This window comes from Schistocerca gregaria, chromosome 5 (assembly GCF_023897955.1).
Source record: "Schistocerca gregaria isolate iqSchGreg1 chromosome 5, iqSchGreg1.2, whole genome shotgun sequence".
NCBI classification, from domain to species: domain Eukaryota; kingdom Metazoa; phylum Arthropoda; class Insecta; order Orthoptera; family Acrididae; genus Schistocerca; species Schistocerca gregaria.
In genome coordinates this window covers 543,500,502-543,513,108 of record NC_064924.1, presented here as the reverse complement: position 1 = coordinate 543,513,108, position 12,607 = coordinate 543,500,502, and the positions used below count along the sequence as shown (strand labels likewise).

General features: G+C 37.8%; 1 protein-coding gene across 1 annotated transcript in view; it reads right to left on the bottom strand.

Annotated features, from left to right (window-relative positions):
- The window catches only part of LOC126272072 (actin-related protein 8), a 169,406-nt gene extending 157,108 nt beyond the window's left edge, over positions 1-12,298 (bottom strand). The window contains exon 1 of the mRNA XM_049974618.1: positions 12,121-12,298. Within this exon, the coding sequence (XP_049830575.1) occupies positions 12,121-12,129 (9 nt within the window). The 5' untranslated portion in view covers positions 12,130-12,298. The remainder of the gene's footprint in view (positions 1-12,120) is intronic.
- Positions 12,299-12,607: the final 309 nt, after the last annotated feature.

The window sequence follows — 12,607 nt, the reverse complement described above, 5'->3', positions numbered from 1 at the left end:
GCAGCAGTTCTCGAGATCCATACAATTCTAACTCTTGGAATCATGGTATGGGAAGAAGCTATAACATGTGGCAGCAGTACTAATTTGGCAGTTGTCAAACAGAGGCTGAATGCTCACTAACACATGGCAAGAATGGTAAACCCCATTACCACACCCCTCATGACCCGAATATCAAATGGCACATTCCAGCAGGATACTACAAGTTCACACACTGTAATTTACACCACAGATGACTTGAGAAATGTTCAGATCTTCAATTAGCCTGCTCAGTCTCCACTCACAGAACATGTCTGCGATGTGACGGGAAGACGTGATACCTTCATAACAGCTTCAAGCCATTAATCTTCCTGAATTGACACAACCTGTGTTTAAAGTAAGGCAAGAAATTCCCCAGTATAGCATTCAGAGTCCCTATGCTTCCTTGCCACAATGAATACAAGAATGTACCCTTGCCCACAGGGATCACAAATCATACTGATATTTACAATGTAAATCCATTCAGAGTGGAATGGCAGTTTAACCATTTAACACCTGTTATGTGATGAACACCTTCTCATAGTTTGATAAATATTGGATTGATGCTTCACGCTGTAACACTTTCCGTTTCCATTACCATAATGTAGGCCACCTTCATTGTTTACTTTCACTCATATTATTTTTGAATCTAATTCAGCACTATTACATTTGAGATTATCGATTTCTTTCTGGCAACAAGTACTCCATCACTACTGGGGTCTGCCTGAACCTTTTGGAATATATTCCATGCTGAGTTTAAAAATTTCAGTGGAGTTTATTTCTGGTTTGAGCAGATATTCCTTGCTGAACATCTAACTGCACACCTGGTATTCAGAGAGGTTTCTTTAACCAAAAAAATCCTCATGTACATGCCCTATACACTCTTCAGCCTCTACACTGCAGTGCACACCTGACTCATTAACAGAAACTCCAGATTTCTCTGTCTCACAGCACAGGTCAAGAATTCCATGCCAAAAATCATCGAGGAATCAATGGAGCCACAGGTTTACACCTTCCACCTAGCTCCAAGCAATAGGACCACTGTCAGTCCTAGGTATGATGCTGCAAAGCACAGTGTTTTCACCCCACGAGACCGGCCCTACCATCTTTCACCACTTCAATCAGCTGCCATTCCAGCCAGTTGCAAACAGTGCACAGAGAGTCCATCCTGACCCAGTTGCCAATTCCCTGAGGGCTCCCTTACACGTCATACTTTGTAACTCCTAATAACAAACAAGATGTCCCTCTCCACAAGTCCAAAACTGTAGGAATCTCAGCCCTAGACCCAATAGGTAAAGTGGTTCTTAACTGGATTAGTTGTATTTCTGCCAATACACTGTTAGAGTGCAAAGGTACAGCCATACAGCCAACATCCAAATCTGTCCTCTATCTAATGATCCATTTCCCCACTGCTGTTTGCCTCTTCCTTAAGTAAGAATAAATCAGCAAATCATGTACAGTGAAAGTCACAATGGTGTTGCTGTTTCCGGACAATGACGATAAAATGAGAGTTCCTGTCTTAGAGATCCTATCACACTTCACAGCACTGGCCAGTCAATGCAGTTTCTCACTGTCAGTGCAACATAGCCAATTCTCCCATCATTCATTCACAAGTACAGTCCCTGAGCAGGTTCCATTATTAAATATACTGAGTGAAAACATTATGATCATCTGCTTAACGGTGCATTGGTTCACACTTGAAACCAATACAGCAGCAATTCTGTGGAACATGGATTCAAATAACCCATGGTAGGTTTGTCATGGGGTACCAATTGTCTATGCACAGGTTCCGCAATTTCCCCTAAATTACAGGCCAGTGGTTTTTATACTTGGAGCTGACTGCAAACAGCATTCAAATGAGTTCCACTGCATTCAGATTAGGCAAATTTAGTGAGCAAGATGTCCATATGAGTTCACTAGCAGGATCCTCAAAACACTGCAGCATGATTCTGACCTAGTAGCACTAACAGTTATCCTACTTGAACATGTCGCTAACATTGGGGAAGACATCAAGTTTGCAGGAATGTAGGCAGTCTGCATACTGTCCACAGGCTTTGATTACTGTCAAAGATGCCATGAAAATCCACGTGAATGTCCCGCAAAACTGTAAGCATGGATGATGGCATACCCAGACATGACAAACATTGCAGTGTAGCAAAAAATGTGATTCTTCTGAACAGGCAACACTGTCCACTGCAATTATAATAGATGATGTCATTGGGTCAATATGGGAACACACATGGGCCACCTGCTGTCGAGCCCCATGTTCAGCAATGTTTGTTACAATGTGTGGACTGAAACATTTGTGCAAGCACCAGCAGTGTATTCTGTCATTATATTGTCCACAGATCACACGGGCTGCTGCTTACTGATGAGGAGTGGGGCACTGTCTGGAGATATTTCAGGTGAGCGTGAAGAAAAATTAATTATACATGCATGATCTGAATTAGCTGTTCTGGATTCAAGGCACTATCATAAAAGCAGATCTTCACTTTTCATCATCATCCAAGGCCCTCTAATTTCCAAGTCGGAGCAGTTATTTTCATTTGGACATAATTACACAGAATGGGGTTTACTGTTTAATTATGAATGTGTTTCTGTAACTTACTCTAAAGAAGTTACATTGTCATTTGTTTCCTCCGCGACGGTGCATAAATTTATGAAAGTCTCTAATACCAAGCAAATAGAAGTTCTCACACAACATAAGCAATACGTAACCTATTTGATTGTTACATCGTCTTCTCAGTTTCCCAATATCCACGTTTGAGACATTTGTCTATTTATTTCAACTACTCTCAGAAAATCTAGTGCAATGATCCTAATGTCACAGATGTAACCACATTACACAGTACCACTGGTCTTTAGACCCAGTTTGGGCTGCTTATAACACTAAAGCCTCGCCTTTGCATCCACTTGGTATACAAGAGCTCTACCATGGAAGTTTCATTTATGCAGATGTTGTTGTACTTTCTTCACTGAAGCTCTTTCTCCCTTGTCACATTGATATAATCGCTCATGTCTAGGACAGTGGTCTGCTTATTAGATGTAAGTATCCACTTTAATATCCTTTTGTCGCCATCAGTAAGGCTTCTTTAACTTCTACAAAGTATTCTCACATACTCTGTACACTGTCATGACAGTAATGTAGCAGCTATAGATACCCTTACATTTGTAACTGCTATCAGTCTTGCATCAATTAAACAGACACTAAAGATTTGCATTACGTGGTGAGATCATGACAACACTGTAAGTAACTTCTCTAGCCCCTGCAGCTGATATGTATATACTTTCTACATTATTAAAGTATGTGTGTTTGAGGGAGAGAGAGAGAGGGGGGGAGGGGGGAAGAGATAGGAAAATCACAAAACAATGAAACCAAATTGTCAGAATTAGTTATAAAAGCTGAAGCTGCCAGCCCAGCAAGAGATACATGCAAACTAATGCAAAAAGGTAAGGAAATGGCAACTGATGAGACAATGGAAAAGAACCTAGCACCAGGTAAGGTGGCAGTTTCAAATGGATGCGAAAAATGTGGTCAGGGATGTGTTTGACAGAAAGTATGCCCCATCTATTAAGATCCATATTTGCACATAGAATCATAGCAAGTTTTGGGGAGAGAGAAATCAGTAAGTTGACATATTTTGCTTACTTCATTCAGTGATGGAATAATGTTCGGGGTAACTCATCTTTAAGAAAGAAGGTCTTCATTGCCCAAAAATGTGCTGTAAGAATAATACGTGGTGCTCACCTGTGATCATCTTGTAGACATCTGTTTAAGGAGTTGGGCATTCTGACTACTGCTTCACAGTATATTTATACCCTCATGAAGTTAGTTGTAAATAATCCACTACAGTTCAAAAGGAACAATGAGGTACATAATTACAAAACTAGAGGAAAAACTGGCATTCATTACTCAACATTAAGGTTGTCTTTAGCACAGAAAGGAGTGCACAATGCTGCAACAAAAACTTTTGACCACTTACCCAGCAATGTAAAAAGTCTGACAGCAAGAGAAAATTTGAAAATAATTGAAAAACCTTCTCGTTGACAACTCCTTCTATTCCGTAGAAAAATTTCTATATTTGTAAGGTGGTGGATAGGAATTGCTAGCTCAATCTGCATATCTCATTTTCATTTCAGGGGGAAAAAACTATATGGTGATGTTTAGAGCAGAAATAGAAGTACAAATTAATTTGCAACATGAATGTTAAATGACTTGTTCCACATCATGACAATTTATCGTGTGAAATGATCCATGGAACATGAAAGTAACTATCTAACTAGAACTGCAAAGAAGTAGCCAAATGGCTTGAACAGTGGAAAAGTCCTGCTACTGTTCTGCAAACAATGTTCCAGAATGATAGCAATGTATGGACCAGAAAACCCATGAACATGGTTACTACCTTCTGCTAATTTGATCAGCTAGTTCTCTCAGACCAATCAAAAACTTGATTAGGTGCTGCCTTCTGCATACTGAGTGCAGCCTTCACAGTTCTGCATATATTCTACATATTTTTAACAACGTTAAGTATTAGTATTTTCCACTGGTCAATAGAAAGAGGTTAGCCATAACCAGGTAGCAATAGTAACACGTTTTATTATTTCATTTAATTCATTTTCTTACTAACCCACAATAATCATCTCTAACATCAAAAAAAAATCTTGAGCATACTTCAGCAGTTCCTGCATATTTTGCTGGAGGGACAGTTCCCACTAACATACTTCAGAGAAATTGTTACTTTGGAAGGTATCCACATGACACACACTGGATTAGCTACTGAAACCACTGGTGTTGCGCTCTGCATCATCTTTAGCAGATACATGGCAGAGTTTGCAATGGGCCACAATCTGACACTGGCCATGTATGTGCATTGACAGCTAGCTAGTTATCATTTGCAGTAGAACACTTCACAATAACTGCTGCACAGATGGTATATGGTGTGACTATTTTCACATTTAAACCCTTTGCCTCTTATACGGCAGGTAAAGCCGGGGACTAGATTGTGTCGTACGGTGGGGGGGGGGGGGGGGGCATATGGGCCAAGTCTTGTACTTGAACCATCCACAAAAAAAGAAAAAGAAGAAGTAGAAGAGAGATGATGTAACAACTTGCCACAAAAGCTATTACTTGTATTACATGGCTGCAAACAGTTAACTGTTCGCTGAATGAAAATGGAGAATTTTTTTTTTTCTTTTTACAGTACACAATGACAAAATTTGGGGTACTACATTATATTCCACGCAGTTATTGGATACATTATCTTAGAAATCTGATAATGGCCAGTAACTGTCATTCAGCTTTAAGTCCCCCCACAAAATTACAGACCAATATACCTACCTTTGGACTGCTGCAGAATCCTTGAACATATTCTCAGTTAGTATGTAATAAGCTTTCTTGAGACACAGAAGCTTATGTTCACAAATCAGCATGGTTTTAGAAAGCATCACTCATGTGAAATTCAGCTTGCCCTTTTCTCACATGATATACTGCAAACTATGGATAAAGGACAACAGGCTGATTCCATATTTCTAGATTTCTGAAAAGTATTTGACATGGTGCCCCATTGCTTACTGTCAACAAAGGTGCAGGCATACAGAGTAAGTTCACGGATATGTAAGTGCCCTGAAGACTTCTTAAGTAATAGAACTCTGTATGTTGTCCTTGACGGTGAGTGTTCATCAGACAAGATATCATAATGAGTGCCTCAGGGAAGTGTTGTAGGATCACTGTTGTTCTTTACATTCATAAATCATTTGGTGGACGGGGTGGGTTTCAATCTGCGGTTGTTTGCTGAAGGTGTCGAAGTTGAGTGAATATAGAAAGATACAAGAAAACCTAGAAAAAATTCTAGTTGGTGTAATTAGCAGCAGCTAGCTCTAAATGTGGAAAAATGCAAGTTAATGTGGATAGGTTGGTAGAACAAACTTCTAATATTTGGATACAGTAATAGTAGTATCCTGCTTGACATAGTGAAGTTGTTCAAATATCTGGGTATAATGTTGCAAAGCAATATGAAATGGAATGAACATGTGAGAACTGTGGTAAGGGAGGAAGATAGTCAAGTACTGTTTATTGGAGGAATTTTAGGAAAGTGTGGTTCACATGTAAAGGAACTGCAAATAGGACATTGGTGCAGCCTATTCTTGAATACTGCTTAAGTGTTTGGGATCTGTACAAGGTCAGATTGAGGGACGACATCGTGGCAGTTCAGAGGCGAGCTGCTAATTTTTGAGGAACACTACTGAAAAAATGTGAAGAACTGTCATTTGACGCTAACTGTCAAACAGTTCTATTGCTGTCAACATACTTTGCGTGTAAGAACCACGAAGATAAGATACGAGAAATTAGGGCAGTTGTTTTCCCTTTACTCCATTTGCAAGTGGAACAGGGAAGGAAATGACTAGTAGTGGTGCATGGTACCCTCCGCCACACACTGTACAGGGGCTTGCAGTGTATCAATGTAGATGTAGATATTTTTACACCCAGTCAGGTATGCTGAATGTACAAGCCCACCTGGTAGTCATAATGAAGACTGCTGGAACTGAATTTCCCCATTATCTACCACAAGCTGCTCAACAGGGGTAATCACCATCCCATCTCAAGTTATGCTTGAAGACTAGTTTTATACTAGGATGGAATCTGTTGTCGCAGAATATTATGGAGGCGTGCTGAAAAGTAATGCCTCCGAATTTTTTTACACAACCCTTAAAGCTTTTTAAATAAAACAAATGTTATTAACATTCTGCATCTGTATCCTTCGTGTCTACATATTTATTTCTCAACATAGTCACCCTGGCGATCAACACATTTCTCCCAGCAAGAGGACAGTACTGTTGATACTGTCACTCTAGAATGTTGGACTTCATTGACAGAATGACAATCTCCTCTCTGCTTCAACACTACCAAAGTGAAATCCTCGAAGGCCATCAGTCTCATCGGATTAGGGAAGGGCGGGGAAGGAAGTCGGCTGTGCCCTTCCAAAGGAACCATCCCAACATTTGCCTGGAGCGATTTAGGTAAATCACGGAAAACCTAAATGAGGATGGCTGGACGCGGGATTGAACCGTCATCTTTCCGAATACGAGTCCATTGTGCTAGCCACTGTGCTACCTCACTTGGTCTCTAAGGAAATTATTTAGGATTTGGTGTCTTATCAATGGTGAGGTCATTAGGCAGACAGAAATCATTCAGATGGAAATGTTCATCACAGTGTTTACTGTACATAATTTGGAGTCTCAAAAAACCTAAATCAGGATGATCAAAAAAGAATATGAACCTGACTGCTCTTAAATGCGAGTCCAATGGGTTAACTGCTGAAAAAAAAAAGTCAGTAGAATGATTTTCAAACATTACATTAGATTCAGTTTTCATTCCATAGGCCCATAAATAGATGATTCTCTTCGGTGCAGAACATGTCAGAAAGTATAACATAAAATTTGAATATAATACTCACTATCCTCATCATTTGTCGGGAGATCATCAAAATAGGTGAATACATTACAATAAACTGGAACCACTAATATTTACAGAATTAATACACTGTCAGAATGAAACATAGTTATGCACTTTCAATAAATTTATCATACGCAAAATACCTAATCTTGACTTGTGGTCAAAACTGAAATCTAACAGACATTTTTGCTTAAGCTGGTCTAAGACTCCCTGTTAAGATATTCATCTATAGAGTAGGAGTTACCTATCAAAAAGGCTTTCAAACTGTGTTTTACCTGAAACCAAGTATTTAATAGTTGATGACAATTTATTGAAAATGTGTGCTCCTCAATACTGGACCCATTTTGGACAAAGGTAGGTGATTTTAGGGCTTTATGTAGATTGTTCTTATTCCTAGAATTGATACTATGTATTGCGTTATTGGTTCGAAATTCAGACACACTACTTGCAACAAATTTCATTAAGGAATAAATATACTGAGAAGCAGTGTTTACAATACCAAGCTCTTTCAACAGTTTCTCTTTGACCTACATGTCTTCATACGCATGCTAGAAGGAAACCTCTTACAGGTTCTGATCTGCATACAGTGGGTTCTTTCTAAGTTAATGACACTGAATTAGCTTTAAACCATTTATTAATGTAAGTGAAAATTTGATTAGTGGCCATTTCTAAATCCGTACTTGACTTGCAACTTATTGCACTGTTTGTATTATCTGCTAACAAAACAAACTTAGCATCTGGCAATGTAACAGATGAGACGTTATTAATGCACACAAGAAAACGTAAAGGACCCAAGATGGAACCCTGAGGAACACCAGATGTAATTAATCCCAAATCAGATGAAGACTGACTGCTTACTGCACTGGTATTCCACAATGACACACTTTGTTTTGTTACCTAGCTAAGAGTCAAACCATTTCGCAGCACTGCTGGTGAAAGTATAATATTCTAATTTACTTAAGAGAACGTTGTGATTCACAAAAAGGCCTTTGACAGGTCACAAAAAATGCCAGTAGCCTCTAATATGTTATCTAATGAATTGAGTACATTCTCACTGTACATGTAAATAGTTTTCTCTATTTCAGAACCCTTAAGAAACCTAAACTGAATTGGACAATATATTATTTGCAGACAGACACTAGAACACAACCTTTTCAAATATTTTTGAAAAAGCCAACAAAGTTAAATTGGTCAATAGTTTGATTGTCGCTCTTCAGCCCCTTCTTGCAAAGAGCCTTGACTTCGGCATATTGTTGCCACTCTGGAAATATTCCACTGATAAGAGATTGGTTACACAAATAACTTAAGATAGAACTCAACGTGATGAGCCATCACTAACGGAAACAAAGTACTTGTTTAATAGGTTTGCAACACTACACAGGCTTGTTACCAATGTCTCATTTATGACTTGGCCACTTCACTTCTGGATTCTCATTTAAGAACTTTAAAAGTAACTCTGCCCATTCTGTGACTAATATCAGAGCAGAGTAAGGTAACATAAAAGATGTTAAACTTAACTCTGACCTTTGTCTATTGTGAAACAATAGTGGTAAACTCACTTTCGATACTAGCTGAAGTTTGAAATTTGTAGTATGGCCATCATCACAAGCTTGTACTTCACCTGAATTTTAAGATCTACTGCTGCTCATTAATAACTAGTGAGGAGTTGTTGTGCGAGTGGATGGCCAATGCTACAATATAGACACAGTTGCCAAGTAGATGAAGAACAGTACAAGTTTCCATTGGGTTGAGTTGCCAAATAGCAAGTGGCTGTTCCGAGCCTCAGTGTTTACACTGAATAAATTGGTTCTGGTGGCTAGTGGGCAATATTAACATCTGCTAAAGGGTTGTATCAAAAGCCTTGACAAATCTGTTTTTCCTGGCACTATGCTGTGAAGATCTACCACACATATTGCTAAATTATGACAAAATTTTGTATTGAATATGAGCAGCTTTACCGATGTCATAAAAAATTGGAAGCTTGGAGAAACTGTTGTCCTGAGATCAGAAAAATCAAAACAAGATAAGTACTGTTACATAACAAAGCTATAGAATTCTTTAGTCGGTACACGAGGAAATAATGTGCTCAGTTTGCCTTCGTCATTGGAGTCTTCCTTGTATGACATGGAATTCAGTTTCTGAAGGTCAGGCCTTTCTGAATAAAGGGTGACATTATCACAACTTACAAAAACTAAAGAAAACTTACTTCCAACTGGTTGGATTGAAATTTAGACACGAGCTCTTAAATACAGACACAAGGACTTTTCCCCTTTACTCCACTACTGAATTCTCATTTAAGAATTTTAAAAGCAACTCTGTTCATTCTACAAATGCAGTACTTGAAGAGGATAAGATAACAAAAAAGACATTACCAAATAAGAGAAAGTAAACGAAGTTTCTCCCTGTAAGCAATACACCATCTCTTCTGAAACCAAATGGGGATGTATGGGACTTTTCACTTTTATTTCTAGACACTTTTACATGATTTTTAACAGTTGCACAGTGGTTACAGCATTCACAAAACCATAAGAAGTTATTGGAGAATTATTCTCATGAACTGATACATCTCACTTTCTAGAATGCTATTTTAATAACTTGCTTCATTTGCAAATTGATTTGTGAAAATCGAAACCCACATATGGCACTAAATCAGGCCTATAAAGAAATTTGCTTTTGTATTAAAAACTACTTTACACTGGATTTACTAAGGAATATCTGCTTCTCCGCTCACTGCTTGTGTCAGATCTACATATATTGCCCTTACATTTCTTTTGAACACACATCTAGAGTTGAGGCCACTGTAATGTACCCAGAAATGAACTCTTTGGTGGTCATATGTCGTACACCGAAAAATGAGATGACATTCAATTTATGTCTTGTCATCTACAACACCTGAAAACATTTTGTTTAGTAGTAGCCTAATTGGAGACATCTTACACTTGGTCCACAACAATTTGGACAAAAATAACAGTTACTGTATATATTCTGCTGAATTTGTGCCATGACTTCAAACTAGGCCTACATCATATCTATCTGAGTTCTTACAACTCAGCAATTTAATAACTATTTGACATCTTTCTTGCTTGACTTATTACCGCTGCATATGACATGCCCATCCCAGAACACAAACTCATCACCAAAGGTCTGCATTGTTGGCTATATCAATAATCTTGATACAATTTGCTATCTATTGATAAGACAATTTAAAGTCACACAATTCTGAGGTTATCAGTCCATCCATACATTGGATCTGGCAAAGAGGAATGTAGCAAAACACATTTAAAAGCTTCAAAAAACCAGTGGTTATTATTTTTAGCTACTACCTGTAATGTATCACTTTTGTAAAAACAGAAAAAATGGAAACCTAATTTGGTGTTAAAATTATTACGGTAAAAAGGAAACCGTATGCCAGCATAGAGACTCAGCTACACTACGCACCACCAATCATCCATAAAGTACCTTCTGAAATGGTCTTGGAACTTCATAAGGAATTTTTAACATAGTAACACCTTCATAACACAATGTAAAAATTAGCAGCATTTCTCTCCATATAAAATATGGTTTTAGACCATTATGTCCTTATGCTGTACATTATTGAAATGCTGCTTGTTGATACTTCACAACATTTTTTTAATGGGAAAGATCTCTAAAACCAACAGAAATATGCAAATGCATATATTTGTCATCCAAGTGTCTCCACTGTAAGCACACCCATTAATAATTTCAACTCAGGATAACACACAATGTTCCTTGCATCGTAGTTTGAAAGTTAAGATTACTGAAGTACTGAAAGATTTAGAGGATAGCAAGGCCATCTGCTTTCTATCTTTAAAATTAACGTTCAAATATTTGATCAGTCCACTGTTGCCTTGTATCACATGTAAAGTATAATGTCCTTCCACATCTGCAATGAATCCATTTACATTACAGATCAGCTGTGACACAGGCTTATTTTTCTATGAAGACACGCTGAAGTTTAATTTCAACAGAGTTCCCCAAGATTTTTAGTTGTTTCTTTTTACAGTCTGCAATAAAATCCCATATCATTTAAATTCTTATTTGCTTGGTATTTTTGGGATACATCTTGAAATCTTGTTATGGTCAAATACAAAAACATATAAAAAATTGTGATAAGACAGTTTCCTGCAAAATGTGAAATATGAACAATGTAGCAAAAAAAGAAAAAACATTTTATTGCGTGAGCTTGCTTGTACCTACAAAATAACACACTAATTATTTACACCAAGCCAGTAGGTGCACTATCGCAGCATTCTCAAACAGAAACTGTTAACCATCTATCACAAGTCATAATTGCTTTTATATAACAATGGGAAAAAAACTTGCTGCGCCGAATCTACACATCATCTCTCTGTGAAGTGCAGGATACATATTTTAACATCACTTAAGTGTCACATACGTTAAATAATAAAGAAACAGTTACGTGGTGGATTTATGTCACAAACTGTTGTCAAATCTGTGAAATTCTGGTATAACATATCGACGAGTAAATACAAATCAGAAGTATCAAACAACATCAACCAATGTATGGCTTTACTTTATACAACACATATGACAGAAAAAAACATTAAACTAGTAGAATTACTGAAAGTTTGAACAACAGAACTTAAGTAACAAAACTTAAAAATAATTACACTGTCCATTGAGCCCAAATCTATATTCCATTCGCTTTTTAACCAAAACACTGTTCAAACTGTCCTCTATTTCCTAAATCCTAAGTATTTCGTTAAAAGATATCTCACGCCGCGAACTCAAGGGTGTTGAAAACTGCGCTTACATAAAAATTACTGGCGGATTAAAAATATGCCGAACCGAGACTCGAACGAGTGCCATACTCTCATTCTGCTCTCTCGATCAAATCAGCAGGTGGAATCCATCACCAGGCAGTCAATGGCATGAATAGTATTTTTCTTTCATTGTGATAATTTCGGAAAAGTTTTTATTACAGTGGTGAGGTCTTGAGCAACATTTAGTTACAACAAAAATATGTGAAATGAAGAAGTATTTCGTCCCATAGACAAAGCTGCTTTAAAAACACATAAGCTGCGAACACTTTTTTCAAGATCGGGTCACTGTACAACAGGCAGAAACTAAGGAGTGACTCAGTTACTGAGCAGATGG